Here is a 17,551-nt window from a genome sequence, read left to right as displayed (position 1 = left end):
CCTGCCTGTATCAATGCACAGACTGCCTCCACAAGCTCCTGTGTGGTCTACACATAGCCGCCCGAGGTCTGGTGCACAGAGCACTTGTTCCCTCTGTGTCTTAGTCCATTTTCTTTACTTGTAACAAAATACCTGAAACTGGGAAATTTATAAAGAAAAGAAATGTATTTCTTACAGCTCTGGAGACTAAGGAGTCCCAGGTAGAGGGCCTGCATCTTGTGCAGGCCTTACTGCTGTTGGGGACTCTCTGCAGAGTCCCAAGGCAGAGCAGGGGATCACATGGCGAGGGGGCTAAGCATGCTCTATGCCACCTCAGGTCTCTGTTCCTCTTCTTATGAAGCCTCCAGGTCCCCTCCCTTGATAACGTATCAATCCTTCAGCCCATTAATTCATTAATCCATAAATGGATTAATCCCTCTATGAGGGCAGAGCTCCCATGATTCAATCGCCTCTTAAAGGCCCCACCCATCAGTATTGCCACACTGGGGATTAAGTTTCAATATGAGTTTTGAGTGGACATTCAAACTAGCACTCTGCAAACTCCTGACCCACACCACATGTAGCCCACAAGCTCTGAAGGCTTCAGCCCCTGTGACCACCCATGTCCAGGCTCCCCTGCACACCCACGCCACTGCATGCTGACCACCTACTCCTGGCCTGCACTTGGAAGGGGGGTCTATTGCTTTTCTCAGCAATTCCAGGCCAGCTCTGGTCTGGATGCACCAGTGAACTTCTGTGCTATCTGGTGGCCTAACCACACCTTCTCCAAGTAGGTCTAAACCTCTTCCAACTTTGTCCTTCCTTGGTACTTTCCCTTACCTAGAGTACTATAGACAGTTTCCTTATACCTTATAGCACTCTTCTATCACAGTCAACAGTTCTTTATATTGAACTTCTCTTATATAACCTACTGTGTGGTTTCTATGATTGGACCTAGGCCATTCATCTCATCAGTAAAGAAGAGATGATAACATCTTTTTCTCAGATTTATTTTACGGATCAGATGAGAAAACCGTCATAAAGCTCATAGCTCAAGGCTCTGCCTGTCAGAGCTCCCCAACTTCCTCTTTGCCTGAGCTACTGCTGTTTTTTCACAGAGAAGAAGGAAAATTAATATCAGTGAGTGAGTGCCTTCTGGGCACCAGGCAATATGTCAGGCACTTGACAAGATGGTGCAGACATGCATGTGGTTAGTCTTAGAGGAGGAGACAGAGGGTCAGAGAAGCTAAAGAGGTTACCCGTGGTCATGCATACTATATCCAATTAAGCTGGGCTACAAACGCTGGTTGCTAGTCCTCCAAGTCCACGCACCACACACTATGTTGGGCTTGCTCCTAGAGCCCCAAACACTCCTGTTTTCACTTGAATGAGTACAATTTCCCTACATAAGGAAATTGTTTCAGCACTCACTCTAAGTTTCAGCACTCATTCTATGCTGAGAGTAGGTGCACAGCAGAAGAATCATTTGCTAGTGTTCTTTTGTAATGACTTAACTAAGAAATCTCCTCCTAAAAGAAAGGTCTGACTCATTGGGAAGGTGTGAGTCTGTGGTTTCCCTTTCTCTGTGAGCTGGCCTCTGGATGAGAACCGAGGAGCCTGCTCTTGAAACTGATGCCGTAAGCAAGTACAAATATGAACTGGGCTGTTAAAGGCTTCACTTCAAAAAAAACCCCATTGGTTAAAATCAAATTTATGGAATTGCTTATCAGCAGCGGGCCAGTTGTACGGTTTGTTGCTTCAACATAACTTCCATAGGCCAGCAATCTCTGTTACGTTCATTGATGTTTCCCAGCTGCCTAGAACAGTGCCTGGTATAAAGTAGATGGTCACTAAATGTGTGTCCAATGTATGAATTTACATGGTCAAGGATTCAACCAATTTTTTTACATGTGGAGATTCACTAGGGTATTTTGAAGTAGAATTTTAATTTAAAAGTAAGAGGGGCGATATGGTTTGGATCTGTGTCTCTACCAAATCTTGCACTGAGATGTAATCCCCAGTGTTGGAGGTGGGGCCCAGTGGGAGGTGATTGGATGATGTGGGTGGTTCCCCATGAATGGTTTAGCACCATCTCCTGGTACTGGTCTCGTGACAATGAGTGAGTTCTTGTGAGATCTGGTTGTTTAAAAGTGTGCGGCACCTCCCCCTTGCTCTCTCTTGGTCCTGCTCCTGTCGGGTAAGATGTGGGATTCAGCTTTGCCATCTGCCATGAGTAAAAGTTCCCTGAGGCCTCTCCAGAAGCAGTTGCCACCATACTTCCTGTACAGCCGGTGGAACCGTGAGCCAATTACACCTCTTTTATTTATAAATTACCCAGTCTCAGGTATTTATAGCAGTGCAAGAACTAATACAAGAGGAAAGGTGCAAATAAATCTCAATGGAATATGATTATTTTGTAAATCACGGCATGATACTATGATGATCTATTCCAGTGACCAAGCTCATCCTAATCAAAACTTGTCCTGTGTTTAATTCTCTTCAGATGTCAGTCTCTTCTAGGTACCCGCTTATTACTTTGCTGATGTAATAGTAATCAATCATGGAAGAATAAAGGTACCATCCCAGTAAATATCATAGTAACTTTTTAACTGAAGCCCTTTGGAAAAAATTGCCCAGTGCCTGACAGAGAATTCTGCACATGACAGCTACTCCATAAATGTCTGTTGACACTGATGATACTGTGATAATACCAGGACCTTAAAATAAGGGACTGACATAGGTAGTGGAAATTCAGGCAGGATAGCAAGGCTGGAGAGAGGGGTGGTGGTGTTTTTGATGGGGCAGTCTCTCTATACATTTCACATAATGACCAGGAAGTTCCCTATGTTTTCTGTGCTTAATGACTCAGTCTATTTGTGCTATAGCATATTCTTAAAAGGCTGAACTGAAATACCAAATCAGAAAAATACTCTTTACATGTGTTACAGATATTGAGGTATAGAGAGGAAACCATATGCACATCAAACTCTTTTAAAAAAAACCTTATCCCTTATTTCCCAGAAATGATATTTCTTCTTTTTAATAAAGAAGAAAAAGGGATATAGAAAGGGAATAAATATACTTTTCTTTCCGGGAACACCAGGATAACCAGTAGTGCTTATGGTTCAAAGTCTCTTTTAAAACGGGGTTGTTGCAAAGTCAGGAGCAGATGAAAGTTCAAACCCTTTCAAGTGTAGAGCTTTAATGGGTGAAGTTGGCTACAGCTGTCTCAACTGGTACATGGTTCATTCATTTATTCATTCTCTCAACAAACACTTAGTAAGCATCTACTGCATGCTAATCGCTATAACAGGCCTTCACTAGAACATAGAATGGGAGCTCCTTGTAGATGAGCATTTGCCTGTCTTGTATCCCCATTATCTAAAACACTCCCTAGTACTTTGGAGGCATTCACTAAATATTTGTTGAAAGATTAAGTAGTCCTAGCCCTCATGGAGTTTATATTAAATTTCTTTCTTGTTTAGTTAGCATTTTTATGCCCATCAAATATGAGTTAAATGAACCTCAAAGTAGCTTTAGAAGAGAAAATGAGAGATGCATGACTGACAGGCTGTAAGCAGCCTGGGGGAAGTGTGGAAAGAGGTGTGGTTATGCTGTTGTCCTGTTTCCCACGGGCAGTACGTACAGGGATTGACCACAAGGTAGTAAGACTGATTGTCATGTATGATTTATGAGAATCAATCTCATGACATTGGAGCCATAATATGCACATGAACATTTCAGCTCTGTTTTGTCATACGCTGGGAGACAGACTTCATCCCCATCCCTGAACCCCATCCCGCCAAGGCCAGTCATCTGTTCCCTGCACATCTGAATGTGGCTGTCCAAGGCAGGAGTCCTGGGAGCAAAGATTGAGTTGCTTCAGAAATTAGAAGTAATTTTCTTCTCCTTGGCTGGACATAAGTTTTCTTTGTTTTGAAATAATCAATGAGCTAAAAGTTTCATGAGACAAGGATTTAGTCAAAGAGTTTGCTGCTTCCTTGAACAATATCCAATATCATAGAACATTCATATAGTACCATGAAAGGCTCAATCCTCAGAATGTGAGGTTTCTTTTTCTCTGCCTTCCTCTCTTCCTCCCTCCCTCCCCCTCTCCCCTTTTCTCAAAAACCTAAGCAGTCCTGAATCTTCTATTTCCTGTAGAGGTGGTCTGCCTGCCACTGGGCATCTATTTTAAAGTCTGAGATACATGCTGGGATGTTTATAAGCTTCTCTAGGAAAGAAATGATTGGCAGTGCTGGTGGCCAATCATAAGTCCATTTATTCATTAGAGGTGGGTTCAAAGGCAGCCTTCTCTCTGTTTTTTAGTAACATTGTTATCTTAGTGCACTTCATGTTGCTATAACAGAATACCTGAGATTGGGTAGTTTATCAAGAAATGAGGCCTATTTGGCTCATGATTCTGGTGGCTAGAAAGTTCAACATTAGGCATCTGCATCTGGTGAGGGCCTCAGTCTGCTTCCAACTCACGATGGGAGGCAGAGGGGAGCTGGCATTTTCAGAGATCGTATGGACAGAGAGGAAGCAGGGTGGCGGTGGGGATGGTGCCAGACTCTTTTTAACAACGAGGAAGTAATAGATTGAGAACTCACTCATTCCCCCCACGCCTGAGGGATGGCATAAATCTATTCGTAAGAGATCCACCCCCCTAACCCAAACACTTCCCATTAGGCCCCACCTTCAACCCTGAGGATCAAATTTCAACATGAGGTTTGGAGGGGGCAAATATCCAAACCATAGCAATTATTAACCAGCAAGCTGTTATATTTTGGGGACAAAGATTGCTTATTGCTGTTTTGCAAGTACTGTTTATTTCATTTATTATGATCATGTGAGATTCATCTTTCTGGAAAGATGCGCACAGCTCTTGTTGTGACTTACTTGATCAAAACAGTTAACATTCAATTTATTTCCATCTATTTCCTAAGAGAGAAAGAAATCATTAAATAAATGATGGTTGTCAGGAGGCTTTTTGCTTATAATGATGAATTTGACAAAGGGCCCCCTGGAACACAGAGTTGCTTAAATTTGCAGTTTTCTAGGAAATCTCTAATAGCTAGAGGGAGTGGGGGATTGATGTTTAGATTTCAATCATTCTTGTCCATTATTACAGTCACTGAGGATTAACACTCTTGGGATTGCAGTTATGCCCTATTGTGGGCTCTCCTATGAACAATTCTATTAATATCACTTTTCATCTTCCTAGGTACAAATTCAGGAAACAGTCAGAGAGACAATCTCTTGCAGCCAGATGCCAGCTTTCTCAGAGCCTGCTGGGGAGGAGTCCCCATTCACTGGGACCACAACAATTTCCTTCTCAAACTTAGGAGGGGTCCACAAGGAAAATGCATCATTAGCTCAACACTCGGAGGTCAAACCCTGTACCTGTGGTCCACAGCAGGAAGAAAAACAAGACAGAGATGGCAACATACCTGACAATTTCAGGGAAGACCTAAAATATGAGCTGAGCATCTCAGAAGCCAATGACGAGAATATGTCCCCAGGTGTGTTCTCAAGGCATCTCCCCAAGGATGCTCGTGCTGACTTCAGGGAGCCTGTGGCTGTCTCTGTTGCTTCCCCTGAACCCACAGATACTGCCCTCACCCTGGAAAATGTGTGTGATGAGCCAAGGGACAGAGAAGCAGTGTGTCCAATGGAGTGTTTTGAGGCTGGTGACCAAGGAACATGTTTTGATACCATAGATTCTCTTGTTGGGGCACCAGTTGATAAATATTTGCCTCAAGAAATTTGCTCTGTAGATACGGAACTGGCAGAAGGTCAAAACAAAGTATCTGATTTATGTTCTTCTAATGACAAGACACTGGAAGTCTTTTTTCAGACACAAGTGTCTGAGACTTCAGTGTCTACATGCAAAAGCAGCAAGGACGGCAACTCAGTCATGTCCCCTCTTTTTATCAGTACTTTCACCTTGAACATTTCACACACAGCTAGTGAAGGTGCCACAGGAGAAAATCTAGCCAAGGTGGAGAATTCCACCTACCCACTGGCCTCCACAGTACATGCTGGCCAGGAGCAGCCAAGCCCCAGCGACTCAGGAGGGCTTGAGGAAACACAGCTCCTTTCTTCTGAGAACAATCCTTTAGTGCAATTTAAAGAAGGAGGTGACAAGAGCCCCAGTCCTAGTGCCGCAGACACCACAGCCACACCAGCCAGTTATAGTTCAATCGTGAGTTTTCCTTGGGAGAAGCCAACAACGTTAACTGCTAATAATGAGTGCTTTCAAGCGACCAGGGAGACTGAGGACACATCAACTGTTACCATTGCCACCAAAGTCCACCCAGCCAAATACCTTGCTGTGTCAATTCCTGAGGACAAGCATGCAGGTGGCACTGAGGAGAGGTTCCCTCGTGCATCCCATGAAAAGGTTTCCCAATTTCCTTCCCAAGTGCAGTTGGATCATATTTTAAGTGGTGCTACCACCAAATCTACAAAAGAGCTACTTCGCAGGGCACCCAGTGTGCCAGGAGTCCCACAGCATGTCCTGCAGCTCCCAGAGGGAGAGGGTTTCTGCAGTAATTCCTCTCTTCAGGTTGATAACCTGTCTGGAGATAAGAGCCAGACTGTGGACAGAGCAGACTTTAGGAGCTATGAAGAGAATTTCCAAGAAAGAGGAAGTGAAACAAAGCAGGGGCTCCAGCAGCAGAGCCTGTCCCAGCAGGGTTCTCTTTCTGCACCTGATTTCCAACAAAGTTTGCCTACGACATCTGCTGCACAAGAGGAAAGAAACTTGGTGCCCACGGCCCACTCACCAGCAAGCTCTAGGGAAGGAGCAGGGCAGCGCTCAGGTTGGGGGACGAGGGTCTCTGTGGTGGCTGAAACTGCTGGGGAAGAAGACAGTCAGGCTCTGAGCAACGTTCCATCTCTCTCTGATATCCTTTTGGAAGAGTCTAAAGAATATAGGCCTGGAAACTGGGAGGCAGGCAACAAGCTGAAGATTATAACTCTAGAGGCTTCCACTTCTGAAATCTGGCCACCACGACAACTGACAAATTCTGAGAGCAAGGCATCAGACGGTGGTCTCATAATTCCTGACAAGGTCTGGGCTGTACCTGATAGTCTAAAGGCAGATGCTGTTGTGCCTGAATTGGCCCCCTCTGAAATAGCAGCATCGGCTCACAGTCCAGAGGATGCTGACTCAGCCCTTGCTGATAGCAGAGAAAGCCATAAAGGCGAAGAGCCCACCATCAGTGCACACTGGAGAAGTCTTTCTTCCCGGGGTTTCAGCCAACCCAGACTCCTGGAGTCATCCGTGGACCCTGTAGATGAAAAGGAGTTATCTGTCACAGATTCACTGTCAGCGGCTTCTGAAACTGGAGGGAAGGAAAATGTTAACAATGTGAGTCAAGACCAGGAGGAAAAACAACTCAAGATGGATCACACTGCCTTCTTTAAAAAGTTTCTGACCTGCCCTAAAATCCTAGAGTCCTCTGTAGATCCCATTGATGAGATAAGTGTGATAGAGTACACCAGGGCTGGAAAACCAGAGCCCTCTGAAACCACACCAGAGGGCGCCAGAGAAGGGGGTCAATCAAATGACGGAAACGTGGGCCACGAAGCAGAAATCCAGCCGGCCATTTTGCAAGTTCCATGTCTCCAGGGAACCATTCTGAGTGAAAATAGAATCAGCAGAAGCCAAGAAGGCAGTATGAAGCAGGAGGCTGAACAAATTCAACCTGATGAGGCAAAAACTGCCATTTGGCAAGTCCTGCAACCCAGCGAAGGTGGTGAAAGAATTCCAAGTGGATGTAGCATAGGCCAAATACAAGAAAGCAGTCATGGGAGCTTAGGGGAGGCTGAGCAAAGCAAAAAGGACAAAGCAGAATTGATTTCCCCCACTTCACCTCTTTCTAGCTGTCTTCCAATAATGACTCATGCTTCTCTTGGGGTTGACACGCACAACTCCACAGGCCAAATTCATGACGTCCCTGAAAATGACATAGTTGAGCCCAGAAACCGTCAGTATGTGTTTCCTGTTTCACAGAAAAGGAGAACTATTGAGAATGAGCGTGGGAAACCTTTGCCCTCTTCTCCTGATCTTACCAGGTTCCCTTGTACTTCATCTCCTGAAGGAAATGTCACAGACTTTTTGATAAGCCACAAAATGGAGGAACCTAAAATAGAGGTGCTTCAAATTGGGGAAACCAAACCCCCAAGCTCATCTAGCTCCTCAGCAAAGACCTTGGCATTTATTTCAGGAGAACGTGAGTTAGAGAAAGCCCCTAAGTTACGGCAGGATCCATGTCAAAAGGGCACCCTGGGCTGTGTGAAAAAGTCCAGGGAGAGAGAGAAGTCCCTGGAAGCCCGAGCAGGCAAATCGCCAGGGGCCCTCACAGCAGTGACTGGGTCAGAGGAGGTCAAGAGGAAGCCAGAAGCCCCAGGCAGTGGACATTTAGCTGAGGGAGTAAAGAAGAAAATTTTGTCCAGAGTGGCAGCCCTGAGGCTGAAACTGGAAGAAAAGGAAAATGTCAGAAAGAACTCAGCCTTTCTTAAAAAGATGCCCAAACTTGAAACATCATTATCACACACAGAAGAGAAACAAGACCCAAAAAAGCCATCTTGCAAAAGAGAAGGAAGAGGTGAGGCTCTGTTGCTGTCCATCATTGTTAAAGTTTGGGCTTGTAGACCAGGTATCCAGTTCCTGTGTCCTCGAGGGTCCTTTGCAATTAAGGCCAGTGTCCCCCAGGTGGGCATTGATGCTATGGTTGTGGCCAAGTGGCTTCAGCATGTGGCATCAGAATCACCTGGAGGGCTTGTTAAAACCCAGATTGCTCCCCTCCCCCAGTGTGTGAAATTTACACTTCTAACAAGTTCCCAGGTGATCTATCGGGAGAACCACGATTGAGAACCACTGATAAAGGCCGCCTGTAGGCATGTCTGTTGGAGGGGAATGTGATGAAGGTGCTTTTCCATTTAATTATCCTCTTTTACAAAATCTATTTAAAAATATAAACAGAAGCATTAATCAGTGTAGCTAATTAGTATAATGAAATAGACCATGCACTAAGCAGGATTTGTGGAAATGAATATTTTGGTACAAATTGGGATTCTCCTCTTTAATCACTGATTTTTCATTAAAAATAACTTCCTTGAACCTTGGTTTTTCTTCCAAATTTGAGTGTAACATTTCTTTTCTACTCACCCTTCCCATTTATCTAAATCTAAAGTCCTCTGAGGTCTCTGTTCTAGGTTTCAGACCACTTGAGCCTCAAAAGTCCTTGATCAACCTCTACCTATGATGCTGTTAAAAAAAAAAAAAAGTCCTGAAATTGCAGTTAATTCTACTTTGTCTAAGGAATCATTTCAGTCCCAAATTCCATTTATAGACCAAATTTTAGCCTGTTTTATTTCAGAGCTCTTCTTTCCCTCCCCACACACCCTGGTAGAAGTCAGAAGAGAAAATATTGCAGCAAGCTACAGTGGCCTGTGTGCTCTGGAGCGAAAAGCTATGGATGGCTGATCAGAAGGGAAGAATTTTCTCCTCTCTTAACCTGAGTCCTTAGACTTTGAGGCTGGCGTTTGTTATTCCCATCCCATCAAATGGGTCCTAACCCCTGTTGCAGAAAGGTTTAAAGACAAAACTGCCTTCTGAAGAGTTTGGAAGTATCCAATCAGGTTATGAGGCTGGCGTTTGTTATTCCCATCCCATCAAATGGGTCCTAACCCCTGTTGCAGAAAGGTTTAAAGACAAAACTGCCTTCTGAAGAGTTTGGAAGTATCCAATCAGGTTATTAGTATCTATATTTTAAAGCATATTTAAAGAGAATGGCTCGGCATTGTGGCTCACACCTGTAATCCCAGCAATTTGGGAGGCCGAGGTAGGAGGATTGCTTAAGCCCAGGAGTTTGAGACCAGCCTGAGCAACATGGCGAAACCCCATCTCTACAAAAAATACAAAAAATTAGCTGGGTATGGTGGCGCACGTCTGTAGTCCCAGCTACTCTGCGGCTGAGGAAGGAGAATCACCTGACCCCAGAAAGTTGAGGCTACAGTGAGCTGTGATCACACCATCACACTCCAGCTGCACTCCAGCCTGGGCAACAGAGCGAGACCCTGTCTCAAAAAAAAAAAAATTAAATAGAATGAAGCAATGTTTCAAAAGCGCTCAAAATTGGTTTCAGCCCAGAGGCTGAATAGATTGCCTCTGGGGACCAGCCTCAACCCCCTTGTTTGGGGATGGGGGTTCCTTTGCAGGTAAAGGTAGACAAGCAAAACAACCTTTTTGGAATTCTTGCCCGTGACTTTTCAAGTTACCCATGGGTAAGAGGACTGTCCAGACAGGCAGTGTTGAAATCAATCGCCGTCAAAGACTTTGATTTCAGCTGCAGCACAACCTTGCCATTGCACTAAAGGCTGCAAAGACCGAGCATGCCGCCTTCTGGGAGCCACTGGTCTGAGCAAAGCAGGTAGATGTAAGGGCAGCCAGCCTTGTCCTGAGAGGGCCCTGCCGGAGACTACGGGGTAGAGACAACCAAAGACTTTTCCAGGCCAGACCACTGAAGGGTTGTTACTCATGCCACCCACAACACAGAGGCCATTAAGAGGGAAAGATTCAGTTAGAGATACTAGTGGGTGTTTGGGTCCATCTGGGGCAAGTTGTATCACGGTGGTTTAGGGTATAGATTAGGAGTTATATTGCTTGGGTTCAAGTCTGGCCTCTGGCAGTACCTGGATAGCCCTGGGCAAATGCCTTAGCCTCTGGGTGCCTCACTTTCCCCACCTGTAAAATGGGGGTGCTAATGATAAGACTCCTCTCAGGTATAAAAATGCAAAGCAATTTGAATGGCACATGGCCTAACACAGCTCTCATGGTTGTTAGTTACTGTTTTTTTAAATTAGTGTTTTTAAATAAAAAATGAGGCAATGCTTATGCTCAGTATGCTTATGAAATAAATAGAGAGCTTAGTTCAGGCAAAAGATCATCGTGTCTGAGTTGATACCAACATAGCATTAGGAGAAAGAGTGGTGCTGCCATCCACAGCTCCTCCTCTCTGAAGAACTCAGGGCCGCAGCCAGAAGGTAGGAGTCATCTGGTGAGGGAGCAGGCGGGGGAGGTTCACCAGGGTTACCCTTGAGTCAGCAGGTAAATGGGAGTCCCAGGCAGGTTTTGCCCACGCTGGGGTAGGTTCTGACCCTGCAGTCCTTTCCCAGCTTCGGAGGAGTTGCCACTGGCGGCCAACCTCTCCCCTCTCGTGTGGGGATTTTCTTTGCAGGCAAAATTAGAAGAACGGGTTTCTGGAACACTGGCACCCACTTTTCTTTAGGATCACAGCTCCCTGATCTAACTACAAACCAGCACTAGGTTATTGCACTGGAAGGGCCATCGACTGATGGGGAAATAACTGCTTGACCAACATATTCATCCATTTATTAAGGACATGTTATTTTCCATGGTGACTTTGATAATGAATGCACTGAATATTTATCTAATATGAATCCACTGTGGGCACTAATCCATACGAATCAACACAGATGATGACAAGAGACGGGAAAAATAATTCTCTTCTGGCATTTACCTTTTGGAATGGCAGCATTCAGAGGGCCAGCCCTTGACAACAGCATTTTTTTTTTTTTTTTTTTTTTGAGACGGAGCCTTGCTCTGTCACCAGGCTGGAGCACAGTGGTGCAATCTCGGCTCACTACAATCTCCACCTCCCGGTTCAAGCGATTCTCCAGCCTCAGCCTCCCAAGTAGCTGGGACTACAGGTGTGCACCACCACGCCCAGCTAATTTTTGTATATTTAGTAGAGATGGGGTTTCACCATGTTGGCCAGGATGGTCTAGATCTCTTGACCTTGTGATCCGCCCGCCTTGGCCTCCCAAAATGAGCCACCATGCCCACATGCCCACCCTTTTTTTTTTTTTTTTTCAACTTATCACCTTCTAGTTGTTCGTTACGGGTTTCTAGCTGTGGGCCAATTCCTTTAAGAATCTACTCCACCATTGAGCACTCAAAGGTTTTTTATTTTGTTTTCTCAGTGTAAGCGGCAGCAATTTCATTGCTTAAAAATAACAAAAGTTGCCACCAGGAAGACACCAGATTAGGAAGTTCTCCTTCCTTCTTGTGATGGCTTTTGTAAGATCCTGAGTCCTCGTCACTGCTTTCTGGCTGGTACACTTCAGACCCCTTGGCTGACACCTCGACTGTGCCCTACCCAGCAGTCTGGTACCCACCCTGCTATCCCCAAAGGAGCACAGATTTAATGCCTTCCCACCAGTTAACTGGTGGGGCGGGAGTTAGGATGAGGGGAGCAGTGACTTGGATCATTATAAAAGAAATAAACCCTAAGTAATGTTTTTAAAAAATTATTATTATTACTTTAGAGATAGGGTCTCGCTCTGTCACTTAGGCTGGATTGCAGTGGCGAGATCATGGCTTACCGCAGCCTTGAACTCCGGTGCTCAACCGATCCTCCCACCTCAGCCTCCTAAGTAGCTAGGTCCACAGGCATGCGCACTACACCTGGCTAATTTTTTTTTCTAGAGATAGGATCTTGCTATGTTGCCCAGGCTGGTCTCCAACTCCTGGCCTCAAGTGACCCTCCTGCCTCGGCCTCCAAAAGTGCTGGGATTACAGGTGTGAACCACCGTGCCAGGCCTGAGTAATCGTTTTTGATGTCCAAAGCTTAGTACAACAGAAACTTTTTATTCACCGGGGACTTTACTACCGTTTTCCCTCAACACTAGCCCAACCTGCACACGGAAGACAAAACTAGCTGCACTCCAGGTCTCCTTTGAGTTCGTTCAGCTGCACTTCCCACCTCTGTCTCACATAGACAGGGGTCCTATCCAAAGCCCAAAGCCCCTTGGCTAAACAAGCTTCAAATCTCCCACAGACCATCCATCATTCAGTTCTGCTGCCCATTTCATGCCCTTCCTGCCATCCTCCAATTTTCCTTGTGTTCAGTACAACAGGTTCTGGCAGGCTTAGGAATATTTAGGTGTCCCCACATCACCCATGAAGCCAGCCACTGCATGGTGTGTTGGAAAGACCCTCTAGGAAATGGCCCAGATGAGGAGGTGGGCTTGGTCGAGACCTGGACCAAGAGTTTGACATTGTGAACCTGAACACGGTCTCAGCTTGGGCAGGAACCAGCAGGCCCAAATGCACTGATGCGGGTTTGCCATCAATATGTACTTGTTACATTTTCTGTCTCTCTCAATTATCCACTTGGCTCCCAGGATACTGTTAGCAGTCTTGGTTACTCTCTGGTTGAAAGATTTGCTACCCAACAGGCTCATTATCACTTCCAGGGTAGAGAATTAGCTTTTAAATATGCATTCTGTCATCCTAGCATCTGCTGGTGCCAAGGAGAGATGAGAAGCACCTTGAATTCATGGATATTTTCACCTTAGTATAATTTGAGGCAGTGGAGCAAAGTCTCAGTATTGGTGATCTTGGTTTGGCTACGGATTACATATGTTTTATACTGATGTACTTTTTTGTGTTACCAACGCTGTGGAGTTATGCTACTTAATTTGCGATAGACTCACACCACATCTGCAGTAATCTCATTTCCTACCCAATTGTTACGACCACTCGGGACAGGGGCCTCATCTTTGTCTTGTTCTAATGTCTAGGCTGCCGCCCAGTGGCTGCCCTAGCTAATTACACATTAGCATGCTAATTGTTCCTCACTGATATTGATACTGAGGTGATATTTCAAAGGTCTCAGCCCAACCAGTGGGAATTGTTTCCTTATTGCTTCTATTCTCTTTTGCTAATGAGGTTGATATCAGACATTACTCCAATCTACTAGGTTATCTTCAGCAAAGACAAGTGTGATAAAAGGGAAAAGATGAATATTATTCAGCCAATAACCTATTGTTCAGGTGTCTTTTACATTTTGGGGGCTTAGCCGTAGTTTTTTGGATAATCCAGATTTTATTCTACTCCCTAATTCCTAGCTCTGATTTCGACCTGGATGATCTGGTAATCGTTTAAAAACATCTTTATTTGGATGAGATCCTATAGAATAGATATCTAAAATCCTCCCACCTCTCATCCCCTTTAGAAAAAATCTCTCAAGTTCTATTTCACTTTAAGCATTACAGGCTGCACCTAAAGAATTTTAAGTAATGGAAGTGAGCATTTTCTATTAGATTGATTTGTAAATTTTCCGACTATTTAGGCAAGCCACCTCTCCCCTCAGAGACTCAATTCTCACTTCCATAATTGGGGATAATAATTAATATTCCTGTCTCTCAGGATTGTTATGAGAATTAAACGGTATGAAATGGGGAAGTCTTTTGTTACACTGACCTTCAAATATCTTGTTTCTAGCTCCAGTATTACTGAAAAAGATCCAAGCTGAGATGTTCCCTGAACACTCTGGAAATGTAAAATTAAGCTGCCAATTTGCAGAAATTCATGAAGATTCTACTATCTGCTGGACGAAAGATTCAAAGTCCATAGCCCAAGTGCAGAGAAGGTGCAATGTTTTTTCCTGGTTACTTTTCACAGTTGTTGCTTGTTTATTTCACAACATGGTTGTAAAAAAAAAAAAAAAAGAATAAATTATAGGACGTGAAAAGGAAAATTGAAGCAGAGATTCCACATCCACAATATTAAAAAAGACTAAATATTGGAAGACAAGTGTCTGGATAGGGAAAATGATGGAGGATTCTTGCCCAGGTTTTGCCAGCATTGAGTTCTGGGGTTTTGGGAAGTCACACAACCTTTCACTCCATTTTTTAAATCAGGGGAAGGAACATGTCAAATGATATTCTAGTCTGAGGTTCTGTGGTCCTAAGATTAAAGAGCTCTCATCTGTATGTCTGTGAATTTAACTTGGGTGTGTTTTCTGTTTCATAAATTCCCAGTAATCTGATAAAGGTCAAACAAAGCTAAGGAGATGAATAAAAACAACAACAACAGCAATCTATGAGGTTACAGAAAAGTAACAGCTATTGAGGGTGACCAGCAGCCATCACTAAGATGGGAAAACCTGTTTATTTCTGGGTCCCTGTGATTTTTATTTTTATTTTTGAGACAAGGTCCTACTCCCATCTCCCAGGCTGGAGTATAGTGGTGCAATCACGGCTCACTGCAGCCTCCACCTCCTGGGCTTAGGTGATCCTCCCACCTCAGCCTCCTGAGTACCTAGGATTACTGGAGCACACCACCATGCTTGGCTAATTTTCTTTTGTATTTTTAGTAGAGACAGGGTTTTGCCACATTGCCCAGGCTGGTCTCGAACTCCTGGCCTCAAGTGATCCACCTGCCTCAGCCTCCCAAAGTGCTGGGATTACAGGAGTGACCCACTGTGTCCAGCCATGTCCTTAAGATAATAAAGGAGAGAAGAATGAGGAGGCGAGAGATGAGCGTGAGAATCATGGCCAAGAATATCCCCTGTGGAATGAACCTGATTAATGGCTTCCTTAAGCAGCTTTTCTTGGGAATAAATGCTTGTTCAAGTGAACTGATGAATTCAAGCTTCATCTGACACAATCTAGAAACAAATCACCTGGTTCAAAAGTCAACCCTCTGCCAAAGGGTTCCCAGTTTAGCTCCCTAAGAAATGGGAGGGGTTTCAATCCCCTTAATTTTGTCACCAGTAGACTGAAAAAGTGAGAAAATCTGAGTTTTCTGTTTAATTAAATCATATATGTCTGCTTGGAACATATGTCTGGAAACTATTTCTCAAATGTAATCATGGAATACTTGAGCTATGATTTCATTTCTGCTAACATCACTCCAGAGCATCTAACTGGATTGTAATTGATAGCATAACAACTTTGCCTAAAATGTCACCATTACCCTGCCTGTCTTAGGTATGGCTTAAGAATTATTATAAAGGAAAAGAAATGGTTTGCTTTTTAAGTCAAGGAGGTTCCCTAGAGCTTCACTTAAAAAGGTACTAATTATTCATTTTAAATTATTTTCTGAAGCTGTCAGCCAAGAGCAATTAACCAGTATTTTCACTGTTTTTCCATTCATCAGCCTTGCTCTGAGCTCAGAATTACCACTTGAATATTTGCGGGTCCCTTTTCCATTTGATGTGTATTTACGATAAACCTAACTTTCCCCTGGGGAGCATATGTCATTAGTAAGCATTCTACTTACTGATGACGCGTGGCTAAGGCCTTTGATTCCTAGTGATGTTTGCTTCATTTCTCCTTGGTGACAGTGTCTGGCTTAGTTGAACCCATTTGCTTTCTCCATGCTAACACTTGAGAATATTTAAGAGTCATAATTCATTTGTTTATTGAGAGATCATTTATATTATTTCAAGTGGGTTTTCAAATGTTTGCTAATTTCTCTCATGCCTACTTCCAGTCCAGCGTTTCCCTTCACTTGTGCCTCCATGAAATATGTCACTGTCTTGTATCATTTTCAAAGAGTTGAAATCTCTCAAATATAATATGAACGTGGAGCAAAGGTCTTCTTGAACTTACTAAATCATGAGGGAACCTGTACAATGGCAAGAGTTGTTCAAAGGAGTATTTGAGGAATGAAGATTTAGATAGTCCATCAGGCAAAGGAATGCGGAAATACATTTTGAAATAGATATAACACTGGTTAATGTTTGACAGGTAATAAACTTTGGGAGTTATCTTTTCTACTGCACAGAAACCTAAAAGTTAACCTGTAACTTAAAGTGTCTGAGTGGGTTCTGTGTAAATGGGAAATAGCAAAGCATTCTCCTTTCACTAGATCATCCTCAATGATCCTGTTGAACAATGACTGTGATCCTCCTCCTTTGTCCACAACTTTTGGGTACTTTCGTTAACAGGCTAAAGCGTGGAAATTAGGTGTCAGAAGACTTTCTTGTGGGTAGGGCAAGACTAATATACTTCGAAGAAACCAAGAAGAAGAAAGTGGTGGCTTGGTTTGAGTCTCTGTGTAGCAGTGGCATGTCTTGGCTCCATGGAGACCTCAAGGCAGCACCCTCTGGTGCTATTTGACCATCAGTACCTTCTTGGTAACCGGGAACCCATTCTCCACTCTGGGGAGAGAGGTCCTTCTGAGTTCCCTGGGCTTTTGAAAGGGCAGCTGTCCACGTAGAGTGGCCCTACTGATAGCTGAGCAAGGTCATGGAGCACAGGTCATGTTGTTCCCGCTGGGAACCAGTGGATGAGGAGCTGGCTGCTGGGATGGGAGGATCTCCTTGGATGGCCCTGGGAGAAACAACCCGAGGACTTCTCAGCCCAGACTGAGTGGTGGGTGGGGGTGCTGCCAAGCCCTGGCTCCTTAGGGCTGGTGATGGATGATGGGATCTCTCAGAGAAGTCCCCATGCTAAGTACCCTCTCCCTGCAGCCAACTTCACTCTTTGTGTTCCTCTGATCACACTCTGGACATGGGCTTCTTTTGCATTTGTCTGCACAGCTAATCACCACTGCTGTTCTGCTGTCTGTGGCCATTTCCTAAGGTAAAAAGATTTGTCCCTTACAGGGTAAGAGGATATGAAACTGAACTTACCCTCTTGGTTAAAAAAGGCACAAGATCACTTGTTACTGCTTTCTACAGCTGTATTGGTATTTTCTGTTTGTCCATTTCCTCCCAGACTAGAAGACCCTCAAGGGCAAGGA

At 44.3% G+C, this 17,551-nt stretch overlaps 1 protein-coding gene across 5 annotated transcripts in view; it reads left to right on the top strand.

Moving 5' to 3' along the window:
- Positions 1-17,551, top strand: part of ALPK2 (alpha kinase 2) — a 146,573-nt gene that overhangs the window by 86,451 nt on the left and 42,571 nt on the right. For all 5 annotated transcript variants that reach the window (XM_019014169.4, XM_063699252.1, XM_063699253.1 and 2 more), the window contains exons 5-6: positions 5,207-8,597; positions 14,303-14,450. In XM_019014169.4, the coding sequence (XP_018869714.3) occupies positions 5,207-8,597; positions 14,303-14,450 (3,539 nt within the window). The remainder of the gene's footprint in view (positions 1-5,206; positions 8,598-14,302; positions 14,451-17,551) is intronic.

This window comes from Gorilla gorilla, chromosome 17, assembly GCF_029281585.2.
Source record: "Gorilla gorilla gorilla isolate KB3781 chromosome 17, NHGRI_mGorGor1-v2.1_pri, whole genome shotgun sequence".
Taxonomy (NCBI): Eukaryota; Metazoa; Chordata; class Mammalia; order Primates; family Hominidae; genus Gorilla; species Gorilla gorilla.
Note: the sequence above shows the minus strand (reverse complement) of the source record. Positions and strands in the feature narration are given on the sequence as shown.